The 14,741-nt window shown below is 35.4% G+C and overlaps 4 protein-coding genes across 5 annotated transcripts; 3 read left to right on the top strand and 1 right to left on the bottom strand.

The window, feature by feature from the left end:
- The first annotated feature begins 3,174 nt into the window (after nt 1-3,174).
- Nucleotides 3,175-4,127, top strand: LOC108197333 (protein RADIALIS-like 1). Its single transcript, XM_017364918.2, has 2 exons — nt 3,175-3,506; nt 3,823-4,127. The coding sequence occupies exons 1-2, from the start codon at nt 3,296-3,298 to the stop codon at nt 3,825-3,827; spliced, it is 216 nt and encodes a 71-aa protein (XP_017220407.1). The 5' UTR covers nt 3,175-3,295; the 3' UTR covers nt 3,828-4,127.
- Nucleotides 4,128-8,048: 3,921 nt separating this feature from the next.
- LOC108225842 (protein RADIALIS-like 1) lies at nt 8,049-8,652 on the top strand. Its single transcript, XM_064086813.1, has one exon. The coding sequence runs from the start codon at nt 8,386-8,388 to the stop codon at nt 8,650-8,652; it is 267 nt and encodes an 88-aa protein (XP_063942883.1). The 5' UTR covers nt 8,049-8,385.
- A 1,445-nt stretch (nt 8,653-10,097) lies between these two features.
- LOC108225645 (uncharacterized) lies at nt 10,098-12,096 on the bottom strand. Of its 2 annotated transcripts, XM_017400668.2 has the most exons (4): nt 11,943-11,992; nt 11,381-11,458; nt 10,485-10,662; nt 10,098-10,375 (listed from the first exon to the last, which is right to left on the bottom strand). In XM_017400668.2, exons 3-4 carry the CDS (start codon nt 10,659-10,661, stop codon nt 10,283-10,285), a joined length of 270 nt encoding a protein of 89 aa, XP_017256157.1. In that variant the 5' UTR covers nt 10,662; nt 11,381-11,458; nt 11,943-11,992; the 3' UTR covers nt 10,098-10,282. The 2 variants fall into 2 exon arrangements, with proteins under 2 accessions (XP_017256157.1, XP_017256088.1); XM_017400599.2 differs by lacking the exon at nt 11,381-11,458 and having other exon boundaries at nt 11,943-12,096.
- A 947-nt stretch (nt 12,097-13,043) lies between these two features.
- Nucleotides 13,044-14,439, top strand: LOC108205152 (uncharacterized). The gene is made up of 4 exons (XM_017374968.2): nt 13,044-13,752; nt 13,840-13,929; nt 14,022-14,089; nt 14,182-14,439. The coding sequence occupies exons 1-4, from the start codon at nt 13,135-13,137 to the stop codon at nt 14,300-14,302; spliced, it is 897 nt and encodes a 298-aa protein (XP_017230457.1). The 5' UTR covers nt 13,044-13,134; the 3' UTR covers nt 14,303-14,439.
- The last annotated feature ends 302 nt before the right edge of the window (nt 14,440-14,741 follow it).

Below are 14,741 nucleotides of genomic sequence, written 5' to 3'. Positions count from 1 at the left end.
GGAAAGTTGTCACACGTAGTTCTCAACTAATGATCAGCACAGCCACATTAAGTATGTGGACAAGGTCGGATGAATATGACTCCTGCAACTTGGGTGCAGAGGGATCAAAGGTTCCTGTTATTGTGGCTCGGAAAAGACCAAACCTGGACCTCCTCTAAGGAATCCTAATTTAGTAATATAGGCAACATATACGCGTCTCATGAGAAACCTCCAAATATCATATTCTATAAGCTATAGAGAATCATGTAGCCTTCTTTTAGCGCTAAAGTCTCTCTATGCTCTGTTATCCTTTCAAGTCATAGTTGATAGCAATTCACTTCAACTAGAGTCTATAGGAAAGATCTTTGCCGACATCACATCATAGTTGGGGCTCCTCAAGTCCACTATCTATATAAAGCCACCGGCATTCTATCTCTAATTTCTAGGATTTGATACTTCTGTATAATAGTATCACCCTAATCGGATGTCAGGATATGTATTGCGGTGTCAACAAATTTTGTCGCATCTTCTCTTCAAAAACCTTGTAGAGCTCTCCCATTACGATGTATAAACATATACAAGAATACAGAGGGCCCTGAGAACAGTTCGATTATCAACTATAAATATGTCTCAATCATCTCCTCCACCTCTGCCATTTAGACATATGATAGTCCATATACTGACCACTTAAAATCCGGAGGAGTCAATTAAATCACTTGACAATATGATCTCATATTCACAAAAAAGACGAGCTTTTCCACTGAAATATACAAATATTATAGGAATAATTTCCTGGAGAGTATAATAGTTTTTTTTTTGCTTCGTTGCAGGCTACAAAGGGGGGTTCTAATGATACTGTAATGACAAGAAAATCATAACAGAAGGATATAACAAAAATTGATGGGAGAAATTATGTCAAGGAATACAAGATAGAGTACTGCAATTTGGTCAGAAATGATTATTACAGAAGTACTTACCCATGCATGACTTTAATTTCATGAGCATATAATTCTTTGCAACCTACAATGTAAGGACAAAAAGGTCAGAATGACATGAACAATGAGCTTATAATTTCAAAATTCGTAAAAAAAAAAAAAAAGTTTACCTTTTAGTTGTATTCTTCTGTTAATTTGTAGGCTTCAAAAATGGCAGAGCATATTCCAGAATCATATGGTTCTCTGGATCTCAGGTCATCGTTCAATAATAGTATCAAACTTGAGCATCATCGAATTCCAAACACTTGATATGTGTCATTGAAGACTAGATTTCCTCCCTCCAGAATTTGATACACAGTACACTCATAGAAAAGTGTTATTCATGTAAATTATGTATGAATTATGATACAAAATTAGGACGGAACTCATTATAGGATGATGGGCAGAAGAATGGCATATCAATCTCTTCTTTTTTATTAGTTAGAAAGCCAACACCTACAACTTGGGACATTACACAAAGATGACATCTATGATTCACAGAGAGCAACAAGATTCCGTCTACTGCTTGCTAGCAAACTCCTCTGGATGCGCTTCATTTCAAATTTTGGATTTCAAATGACATGATTTGAAATGTCATTTCAAATTCTCAACTTTTATACAAGTAATTTGAATGAATAAAATCTAAATCCAACATTTTTTGTGCATCCAAACATGTCATTTGATCAAATTAAAATTTCAAATTAAATTCACAGGGCGAACTTTTAGGGCCCTTTTGGGAGTTTACTCGGGAGGAAGGCAAAAAGAAACAGAAACTCAATTGCCAGTCTCTGCTAAAAGTTTGGATTATACTAGGAAGCATAAATCAAAGTATCAAACAGTCTGTAATGTCAGGCCGGATCAATAATTTGGTAGACCCTATGTAAAATTAAACAATTAAATTTAAGTATATTGATATATAAAAATATAAAAAATAAATAATAGTTATAATATATATTTGTAACATCCCACATCGGTTAGATAATGAGTATTTGGGCTTTTATAAGCACAAGCAAATAACTAATGTATACCAATTTGCTAACACTTTTGGGCCGACCTGTGGTGGGTTGTTGGGTCCGGTATGCATCTAGTTGTGGGCTTAGGATGTTATATATGGTATCAGAGCTTTGCCCGGCCGGAAGTGCAAAGACACTGCCCGGGTTTCGTAAGTTTGATTGTGAGCTCGACGAGGACGTCGGAAGTGCAAAGGCACTGCCCGGGTGGACGTCGGAAGTGCAAAGGCACTGCCCGGCCGGAAGTGCAAAGGCACTGCCCGCGTTTCGTAAGTTTGATTGTGAGCTCGACGAGGACGTCGGAAGTGCAAAGGCACTGCCCGGGTGGATGTCGGAAGTGCAAAGGCACTGCCCGGGTTTCGTAAGTTTGATTGTGAGCTCGACGAGGACGTCGGAAGTGCAAAGGCACTGCCCGGGTGGATGTCGGAAGTGCAAAGGCACTGCCCGGGTCTCGTAAGTTTGATTGTGAGCTCGACGAGGACGTCGAGCATATAAGAGGGGGTGTTTCTAACATCCCACATCGGTTAGATAATGAGTATTTGGGCCTTTATAAGCACAATCAAATAACTAATGTATACTAATTTGCTAGCACTTTTGGGCCGACCTGTGGTGGGTTGTTGGGTCCGGTATGCATCTAGTTGTGGGCTAAGGATGTTATATGTGACATAAAATAATATTTATATATTAATTATCCACTAAGAATACTTATGAAATCAATACAAAAGACTAAAATATAATAATTAAATTCAAAATAAAACACTAACATAAGTTTATATAATATTAATTTACATATAATATAATATTATTGGCAATATGGCCAATTGCACCCAACTGCAAAGAAAGAAATACAAATTAAGGATTTTAACCATCATATAATAAAAATTGGGGGTTCGGAATGTGTTGTGCGGCTGTTTGCACTAGTTATTCACCGACCCTCCAACGTGGTATATAGCGGAAGTTTATTTCAACTTTCTGCCTTATTAGGATTATAGAATAGAAACCATTTTATCATAAATAGGAAAAGAAAAAAAGAAAGAAAGAGATGTGCTGATTCTTGAACCATTTTGCTCATCTATGGTCCCTAATATTAAGTGGTTCTCAGGGAGACATATCATTAAACTTGTCAAAAAGATTGAGGCTCCAAAGCCAAACTGGCATGACCCTACCTCACCTCCTCTACTCCCGGAGCTTATATAAGACGAAGCAATGCAGCCTCTCTGAGCACAAACCATCCAATTCTCCCACACTTTCAAGTGTTCAGCTACACCACACTTGTAGCCTCTAGCTGTTGCTAACCAAAATATATACTACTCCCAGTTATTATTAAGTTGCATGGCATCCTGGACTGCTCAGCAAAACAAGGCTTTTGAGAAGGCTCTGGCCAAGTATGACAAAGACACTCCTGACCGCTGGTACAATGTTGCCAAGGCTGTCGGTGGCAAGACAGCAGAGGAGGTGAGAAGGCATTACGAGATACTTGTCACAGACGTCAGGCGCATTGAGAATGGCAATGTGCCCTTTCCCAAATACCGCACCACTGGAGGTATGTACCATACTACTGTCTGTCACTACACATGTTAGTATGTTACGAACTTGAATCATAGTATACAATACCACCTGCAACAAGTTTTAGAAAACCATGCAGTAAATACTTATATACGGGAGGTATAATATGATCCTGGTAAGTCATCCCCCAACAATTTGAGGTTTTGGGAGAATTGGTCACTTAAACAGGAGGCATACCACAATCTTATGTTAATATCTGCTTCCAAATGCCAAATCTCTTCAAAACATTCATAGCTTACCAGAGATCACTTTCCCGTCTTCGGTTACTAATTATTTGGTGACGACTTATGCAGGGTGAGAAAGCTAAAGCTCAGTCGAAACGGGTAGCAACAAATAAAGAGGCATCAATCAATGCAACAAGAAGCGATTCTTGCCTTCATCACTTACTTCCCTTTGAAGTTCTTCTTTTTTTCCTTTTCGAGGTGATATAAAATTATCACCAGTGCCTCCTGTTCATTTTCTTGTATACTTGTAATCGATCATCAAACAAGCTCTAAAGGAAACAATACTTCTTTCTAGCTATACATGCTATGTATCTCTACCCTCCTATGTGTCATATTTATGGGAAAGATATAATTCCAAACGTTATTTCAACAGATGTGCAAATTTGCTCCTACAACGATGTAAGTTTTTTTGTCACAAAACTTTCAAGTCAATGTTTTACCAAAATACAATACCGAAATGAAGTTTTTCATATAAGAAAGTCTTTCATCTAATCAGATTAGATAAAAAAATCTTTATATTTGGGAAAAAACACCTGGAAGAAAATGTGATGTACCACGTATCTAAAAACGGAAAATAGAAACAAAAAAGTCTACCTTCTAATCTAATGTCATGTAGAGATAACTTCGAAAGTTTAGTGAGTAAGCCTTTGATAATTGAAAAGAGATTAAGAGAACCTAGAAAAAGACACAAGATCGAAGGAAGGAAAGAGAGAGATAGAAGAAAGAGGAGGAAAAAAAAGAAATCAAGCACAAAAACTAATATTATATGCCACGATAAGGTCATCTAAAAATTACACAAAATTGTTAATATAAGTTTATTAAAGATTACATACAAAAAATTAGTTCCAGAGTACAGTGCTGCATTGTCTATAATCATTAGTCCCTCGTTCCTACCCATATGCTTTAAGCTATGTGATTATCTACATTGATTTATAAACGTACCTTTCAGTTTCATTAAAATTAAATCAGCATCTCAGCCAGATTAATTTTAGACAAATATGGTATTAGATCATGATGGGCAGCATTATCAAACAAATACATCATCAGGAGCATCAACGTCATGAAAGAATCTTCTGCTCATCGTACAAAGTTGTTTTGAGTGTTCCTGCTGTATATTCTAACTATGTTAACTCCAACTCTTTATTTTACCTCTGAGTAACCATGAAATACAAACACACTACTTTAGTACTTTATGTATTTATTTAAATTAATATTAAATAATTACCGAGATAAACATGAGAAACGAATAAACGATTGGTCATACATCGTCATTTATATTTTGTATAAGCCACATCGCTTTAGCCACTCTAAACGAACACTTCTCTGCAATGATAAATCTTTAATCACCACAAGCTTTGGATCTATTCAGTACAAGGTGCTTAAAACTCGGGAATAACCCTATTTGGCAATTACTAATTACCGGATACCATTATACAATTATCAATTACGGTTAGCAATTTGATTATTGGATTGAATTAACTCTTTAGTAAAAATTTGTTTGTTATATAACTGGTTACTTAGTTTTTAGTATTATAATTATAAATAAACACATATCAGACGTGCAATTATAAAAACCCCTCCCAGCCGCTAACTTCCTCCAAAGTAGCTTTTCCAAATTTGGCCTTTTAAATCTAAACAGTTATTTTAATCAACTAACTATCAAATGATTGATCGATCAAATATGGTCCAATCCCCTCTCTTTTGTTCACGAACCTAAACAGGACCAATATCTTTCTCAGAAGAATCCGAGAACGAGTTGTAATACTTTAACTCAACTCACCATGTTTTCCTTTTTTAGTCCCAAAATGCTGGAAATATTATAGTTGCCTGCAATTATAAGAAGTTTAAGAAATAACAGGTTACTCTAGTTACTTTTCAGGAGTTGTTAGAATCTGGTCTTACATACTAAACAACAAATACCGACTTTTTCTAAGATAATTAAGCTTATAAATGAAATTCACTCAAATTGCAATAGCATTGTAATACAATTGGACCACTGGAAGTCCTGAGTCTCACAATTTCTTCAACTTGGAAGGACCACCAAGAAGAAACGCATACACGTACTACAATATATGAAACCAGATGATAAGGATTCCAGCTACTGCCTTTCGATATTGTAGAGATTCCATGGCACACGTAGTTCTCAACTACTGATCAGCACAGCCTCATTGGAAGAATATGACTATTGCAACTTGGCCATAGAGGGATCATACATGCCCAGTTTTCAAAGTTTGCTGTGCTAAAGCTAGCTGATAAATTCCAATCCTGGACCTGATATAAGGAATCCTAGTTTAGTAATGTCAACAGCACATACGTGTCCTGTAAGAAACCTCAGAAACATAGTATCATATTGATCGTGTGTACCATCCTCTACGCCGTTATGCTTTCAAGTCATATTGAGTTGATATAACTGGACCCTAAACATAGAGAAGATCTTTGTCGACACTAGCTCCTGTGTTGGGTTCCTCTAGTCCACTAGATGCATAGAGATGCTTTTATGTATCACTAGTATCAACCTAATCAGCTATCAACCGTGGTGTCAACAAACATCATCTCACCTTCCCTGCAAATACTTTGTAGCTGAGCTCTATCATCATGATGTACTAACAAATACAAATACAATGAGGACTCTAAGAACATTAGGGTATTACCACTTCTGTACAGATGTTTCTGTCATCTTCTTGACCTCTGCTTATTAGACATCTTAAGCTCTACACTGAAGACTTATCAAGGATTATGATCTTGTAAACTAATCAACAGAAAGAAATAGTAAATCCAACACAAGACAAACAAACTTTCATTAAAGTTTAAAGGATCATCTATATTCCAAAGTGAATTAAATCAGGTCGCACTATGAACTCCTATTCCAGGAAAAGATAAAAAGGGAATTATGAGTGGCAATTTGTCAAAGAATATTAGCAAAGACACTAGAGGGCAAAATTAAGACAAGTGGACAAGATAGAGAGAATACTGCAACATGCTCAGAAAGATTCTCGCAGAAGTACTTGCCCTTGACTTTGCTTTCGTAAGCCTGGAACTCTGTGCAACCTCATCTTAAGGAAATTAAAATGTAATAACAGATTTCTACATGCAAGGATGAGCTCATATACGAATCGAAAAACATAAGATTCTAATATAACTGGAAAAATTAAGCTTTTCAGTGTCGCAAAGCATTTTCCAGAATCGTATGGTTATTTGTATCTTCAGTGATGATTAGGTCATTAGTCATTACAAAATCAAGCAAACTAAGTAGAGCATAATCATTTATTCTCTAAACCGACTAAACAAACAAATATTATATATTGGTGTCCCCCCATTTTCCGAATTTCACATTATTCAGATTTATCATCCAAATAATCCATTTCCTTCCTCTAGTCTCAAGCATCAAACTAATCAAAAGATTATGCATGCTATATTCAGAAATTAGAATCACGGACAAAAATTAAAACAGACTTGTATGATATAAGATCTTTTAAAGGATTTGACACAGATGTCATAGAAAATAAGATATGAGAATATATATGAGATAAAGGCAGTACAAAAGTATATTCAGTTAATGGACAAAAGAATTGCTTTTCTTGGGCTAAAATTTACACCATCGATAACCTAATTAGAGAGAGAGATAAGTGATAAATTATGGTAGTACTTCAGTACTTCTGTTGCTGGAAAACTCATGGGGTCCTGATGATAAAGAGTACAGAATACGGCCTGCTCTTCCTCAGGAAAAAACACTATATCATCTAAAACAGCTCACCTTGCCAGCAATATGGCTTGGAATGTTGTTCAGGCCTTCAAGTCACAGTACTTATGCTCAACGATGACATCCCTGACTCATACATATAAAGCAATAAGAGTATAAGACTATCCTTACTGCTTACTAGTACACTCTTCCACAACTTTGGTATGGCCTTTTGTGAGCTTTAGAAAGCTTCTTTGCACAATTTCAAAAAAACATGAATCTTAAAAAACAAACTAATATTTGCCTCACCTGATCGGCCTATGACTCTTAACTTACCAATGCCGAATCAAAGATGAGTTAGGTTATCTCAGTAAAAGTAAACCACGAGGAAAAATTGTTTGTGGCAGACAAAATAACTGGCTACTTTCATGTTTCACATTCAAAACAGAAAAACGAGTTACAATGTATAATCAATAGGAAGAGAAATGAATATATGCTTCGTGTATTATAAGTACAAACTAAATAAGAAATAAGAAAATCAAATTGTAGCAATTCTTAGACCTTTGGCTCTCCCTCGTCCTCTGCATTACAAATTAGAAACTAAAATAAAAATTCTGATTGTAGCAATTCTTAGACCTTTTGCTCTACCTTGTCCTCCGTTATTGCGGTTCTTGAGTAGACAAATCATTAAATTCACTCAAAGAATTAAGCTCTATAGTCCAACTAGCATGGCCCTACCGCACCTCCTCTACTCCTGGAGCTTATATAAGAACATGCAAGACACCCTCTTTGCACATCTCATCAGGCTTAAAGAAATCTCTAACTGACTTCTTGCTTGACCCTGATATCTTTCACTCTTATTTTCTTTGTTCTCTCCCAACTCTAATTCGTCTCTTTTTTGCCACATCTGCCGTTTGTAACAATTTCATATAATTCCCTCACTGTTAAGTTTCATGGCATCCATGTCCTCCCATGGCTTTTGGACTGTACAGCAAAACAAGGCCTTTGAAGAGGCTTTGGCTAAGTATGACAAAGACACTCCAGACCGTTGGTACAACGTTGCCAAAGCCATTAGTGGCAAGACAGCAGAGGAGGTGAAGAGGCATTATGAAATCCTTGTGGCCGACGTCAAGCGCATTGAGAATGGCGATGTGCCCTTACCAAACTATCGCACAACTAGAGGTAATTATCAAGGTACCATGAGTACTTACATTCTGTAGCCTAGGACTAAAGAGTACTAACTACCAGGAAACGTAAATATAACTACCGCATTTCATGCATTTCTGACTAAAATCTCTTGCTATAAGATATTCTATTTCCTAGCGATAATCTTTTAAATGCATTAAGCATTTGGTCTCATGTAGTATCTGTTTCACTTAAAATTTAGACTGTTAAAAGTTAAAACTATATATTCGATACAAAGAACGACTAATGAATCATTTCAAACCACCATTCAGATATTCTTATCTGCCTAGTGCCTACTACTGACTACTGAGCACTTCTCCTCGTCCTCCATCAACATCAAAGCCTTTCGCGCACATATAACACACAGTTTTCTCCTATTAAAAATAATTTTAGTTCTTCTATAAATGGGTATGGTCTTTGTTTATGAATACTATAGTTCACATGCACATCATGTATTGCAACATATTACATATACATGCCAAGGCAACATACGGCTGCCTAAAATCAATGAATTTTCTTGTCATTTAGTAACCGTTCCCTTTTTTTTTTTTCCTTTGATAATAACCGCGCAGGATAGAAGATCAAAAGCTCGGGTGAAGAATGACCAAAAAACAGTAGCAACAAATAAAGATGCATCAATCTATGCACCTTAAGCTCAAAAATACAAGAACCAATTCTTGCCTTTTTCTTATTTCGCCTAAAACAATTGGGTTATAATATATGATGTAATCAAAAATCACCTAGTTTTCATTTTCAATGTACCAACTTCCAGAGGAAGCTCCAACGGAAATAATACTGTATGATCAATAACTTTTTAATCACATCAATGTAATTTGAAGATAAACATGTAGAGAAATTAGCATAGGGTGAAATTTATCAAACCAGATAAAGAAGGTAAGATGATGTACTAACAAATTTTACATACATACATACTAACATACATACATAAATATATAGATATAGGCCATGTTTGTTTGAAAGGATTATAATTCCAAGATAACTACATGATTTTCTTTAAATTAAAGGATTATAATCCCTTGGATTGTATTTCAATCACTTTTTTGATTAATTGCCTTGGGATTATAATACCTTCTCTTACAAGGTATTATAATCCCATAAAAAAAGGACTAAAACAATGATTGCGATATAAATTCAAGAAATTATAATCATTTTCTACTCCAAAATTATAAATTTAGTTCAGATATCGCTCCATTCAATTAACACAACTTTCAGGCTGGCCATAAAAACTGGAAGATGGAGTCCCTAAATGGTTAGATGCTCCATTTATCATACTTAACAAGATCAGCGAGAGTTTATACAATTGATGGAAGAGGCGGAAACAAGTTTTATATAAAGAGATTGAAAGATAAATCCACATTTGGTTGGAAATTTTGAAATTTGTCACTAGAATATCGTAAACTATTTTTAAAAATTGTACTATAAATCAAAAAATTAATAGCACAAGTATGAAACAGCTTGATTAAGGGGTTAAAACTTCAGATCTTCTTACTAACAACTGAAGCTCCAGAAATGCAGTATGCACTCATGGATGGACATAATATTCATACATTCAAATAGTAGTCTCTACAAAATCATGTAAACCATTTGCTTATTTTATTAGTACCAGTTTATTGTACCACACTACGACTGGATTGATATATAACTTTAGTCAGCAACAGTTGTTCGAAGGGGTAGAGAACTTTCAACTTCCTTACTCTCAGAGTTCCTTTCAGCAACGATTTTTGACATTCCAAACATCTAAAAAAAGATCCCAAAGAATGGTCAACAAGGAAGTTAAACAACAGAATTTCCTTGTGAAAATCTGTGGTAAGAGTAAATATATTAGAGTTGAAGAAATCGAGTTAACCTTTTTTACAGTTTTCTTAAAGCAGGTTGCATGTTCCTCCATGGAAGCATGAATAAACTCATCAATATGGTCCTTCACGTCCTCCAAGAAAGTTGCTTCTTCAGATTTCTTCTTTCTACATGAAGTGCTGATAGGCGTAGACACAGCAGGAGATGATTGCTCTTTTTTCGCTTCCATTCTATGGAAACAAAATTTAGTAGAAAGAATCAAGCAGTAACTCAGAAAAATAAGATATTACAAGCATTATAAAATCTAGGCAACGGGAAAACCCCTCATGTGCCTCTTGTAGATGGCTTCTAGGAGGTACATAAGAATATACATAATTAAAGATATAATTCAATATTTGACAAAATAAGTAAGTAAATAATTTTGGCAAGAGTACAAAGTAAAATAAGGTACTTTGGTCTTCAGTTCATTTCTCATTTAAATACTCAAAAATGTATTCAATATATAATAAACACTATATTGAATACATTATATACATAAAGATCGATACTCTTTATACATTATATACATAATTATCTCTAAATGTCTACCCTGCACAAGAAAATTCAATCTCTTCTGTATCACAAATTTAAACTTATTACTGGTATATCGAAAAGAAGTGGTACAATTCATTTATTTATATAATTATAATTATTTTATTTCATTGCAAAGACAATGTTTTAATTTAGATTCAATAAAATGGCTATATTTTCAAGTGATAATCGATGGCTTGGTCTTGGTATGGATTCATATTAAACTTTTGCAGAGAATATAATTATGACTTATGAGTAAATAGTAAGATTTAATTATTTTAAACCCGCTCAGGTATTTAAATTCTTATTGGACCTCGTACTCGGGGGCTTCATACACTAACAAAAGGAATAAGGGTAACATTGTGTTCAAGGGCGTACCACTAATTCACTCTCTCCTTGGCATGACTTGTGAATATAAGATATCCATTTGACATGTGTATTCTACAATTGGCACAACTACAAAACACATGACTAAGGAAATCAGGTGAATTTTTGTGCATTTTAAGCTGTCTTCAATTGTCGAATTGTAGTAGATTTACCTGTATCCGCAAGCTCCTAGGCCAAAAAAAAACCGACTAAATAACACACACAGCGAAGGAACCAGAAAATAGCTTCAAAAATAATACCTAACTAACTAGTTTGAAAGATTTTAACATAAGCACTGGCTATAGAAACTTAGAGCATGAGCACTCAATGCATAGCACATAGTACATCTTATCAAAACAGATCAACACTTTGAATCAGCCGACAACAACATCCTGGTGCTTACTATTATCGTTTCAAGATAGAAGTATGTATTTTCGGGCAAGAACACGTATATGTGTATAAAAAACATGTGCCTGTAATGATTCTATTCAGAGAGAAAGGTTTCAAAAACGCATGGCATGTTCTTGCAACAATTATGCAACAAAAGCAGAGAGATAGAGAGACGAGAGAGAACCTTGAGAGAGAATGAGTGATCGTTTCGCCTGAACCTACGAGAGCCTGGACGCCAATTGAATTTTATGCTCTGACAAAGTCGGCCCATCCCTTATGGTTTTTATTTTATAAACTTGGGCTGTCATTTCCGGCCCGTTTCTTCGGGTTGTCTTGTTTCCCAAGCCTACTAGAAGGAATTTGTCTGATCTTATTAGTTCGCTGGGTCCCAGGCTCCCAGCACAGTTGGGTTAACTTCTGGGCCTTCTGGGTACCGCGTAACAATAATAGGCAATGTTCCAGAAGTGGCTGGGCATTCGGGGTACTTTTTAGCGATTAATCTGGAAATCGGAGATTAATCGAAAAGATTAATCAGAGCATTAATCGGAAATATATTATTTTTAAATTATTATAATTTAATAATTTTATCTACTTTTCATTATTAGTAGAGTCAAACTAGTAAGCAATATTATAATATCATATATTAAAAATAAATACTTGATACATGTAATACAAAATTATTGATTAAATAAATATATATCAATCAGTATCTTATAAATAATGTAAGAAATATTAAATAAAATTAATCATTTTAATTTTTTATAGGATATTAAGTTAAGTACAAGTGAATACCTAATTTTTTATAATATAATCATAATTTTAGATTTTTTATTTTTATTTTTTTTATTTATTATTGGTCGCCTGGACCGCCTAGGCGGGATTTTGACCGCCTAGGACCAATTTTTATATAAAAAAAACGCCTAATTCACCGCCTAAAACCGAGTCGGAGCGCTTTGATGCGCCGCCTAGTGCTTAGGCACCGCCTAGACGGCCGACTAGACCGATTTTTAGAACACTGATAATAGATATGTACAAGTTTGAGATGTAAAAAAACATCCAGAACTAAAGTTAGAAGGTTCTATAGTTTTTTATTAATCCTTCTTTATCGTCATTAGCACTCCTCCCACATGGTAAATTTACAGTTTATTAGTAGTATTTTCTTAAAATATCGAATAAAGGTAAAACGCGTACGTGACACTATCAACCACTTTATTTTATATTTTTATTGGTCAGATCAAAATGGAATTCCAGCTTATTTCTCCTCTATATATAACAATGTAGTCAAATACTTAGACCTCACTTCAAATCTCAAAACATTCTCACAACATTAAAATTTCCAAGCTCACTATCTAGTTTTATACTCAGTAGAAAAAATCATGGTGAAGATTTTTGCAGCAGTGGTTAAGCCAATGGTTCGAGTCATGATGAAGGCCTATGGCATGAAACCCAAGCTTGTGGAAATCGAACCCGGGACAACAATGAGGTTCTGGATTCCATGCAAATCAAAAACCAATCCAGCCAAGCCTAATATTGTTTTTCTTCATGGTTTTGCAACTGATGGGATTTTCAACTGGCAATCACAAGTCCAAGCCTTGTCTGGGAAGTACTCTGTTTACGTGCCGGACCTCCTGTTCTTTGGCGCCTCCACAACAAGCAAGCCCGAAAGATCAATGGAGTTTCATGCAGAGTGTTTGGTGAAAGGGTTGAGGAGCTTTGGAGTTGAGAAGTTTACTGTGGCTGGGCTTAGTTATGGAGCTACACTAGGGTTCAGAATGGCTAGGATGTACCCTGGGATGGTCCAGTGTATTGTGGCTAGTGGCACTGCTGTTGAGTTAACTGAGTCCATTTCGCGTGCTTCACTGCAAAATATTGGATACTCAACTTGGTCTGAGTTTCTGATGCCGGATTCTACCAAGGGTCTTACGACGTTTTTCTCAATTGCTAGTCAGAAACCTCCGTCTCTTCCTGAATTTGCTGCAAAGGACTTTTTAAAGGTTTGTTGTACAATAGTGATCGCGAATTTGTTCAGTGAACATAGTCTATAAAGTCTAGTCTCATATAAGCTCATGTGATACTTGCAGGAGTTCTTTGCCAACAGAAAGGAGAGGGATGAGCTTTTGAAGGCTTGGGTGATCAATGACAATGATGTAGCCCCCTGCCACTACTCCCAGGTATCAATCAATGATTTTACGTCTTGTAAAAGTTGAGATATCATTTAACTTGGTGATATGCTAATACTATAATTCATGTGGTCTTGTTGCAGAAAGTATATTTGATATGGGGAGAGGATGACAAGATCTTCAAAAAAGAAGTTGCGGAGAACATTAAGAGGTGAGTCTCAAGTACCCTCTCTAGTTCACCACCATATCAGATTTCTTAATGTACTCTTGCATATAATTAAATTATGTTCTTACGATATGCAGGCAATTGGGGGAGCAAGCTAATCTGGAGTTTATAAAGGATGCTGGACATCTTGTTCATTCAGATCAGCCATCTGAGTACAACCAAAGGCTCAAGAACATTCTTGCTTCTGTAAATAAATGAGATTTCCTCATTTTAATGTTTATTTTTAAGTTCTAGATGTACACCGGATATATGGTTTTGTTTTTCACTGGTGTATATGTTCTGATTTCTGCAATGAACATTCATGTAAATAAAGTTGCTGAAAAATTTTGAATTTCCTCGTTACTATTTTAGGCACTACAAGGTCATTTAAATCGAGGATGAGAATGAGTGTAAAGAGGAACAAGAATTATTTGAAATCTCATGTAGCAAGGAAGGAATAGTTCACTTGATTGATGAAAATAATATTCCCTTTTCCAAATGGCAATTCCCGGATTCATCAACCATGAACCAAATATTCCGGGTACATTTTTATACAAAAATAACTTATTACTTAACTTATTGTAATTTTTTGTCTGGCAACAGCCTAGCAGGGACCAAGAAACAGCATCAACTACGGATTAAACTATTACAAGATTAG

Source organism: Daucus carota, chromosome 1, assembly GCF_001625215.2.
Source record: "Daucus carota subsp. sativus chromosome 1, DH1 v3.0, whole genome shotgun sequence".
NCBI classification, from domain to species: domain Eukaryota; kingdom Viridiplantae; phylum Streptophyta; class Magnoliopsida; order Apiales; family Apiaceae; genus Daucus; species Daucus carota.
Note: the sequence above shows the minus strand (reverse complement) of the source record. Positions and strands in the feature narration are given on the sequence as shown.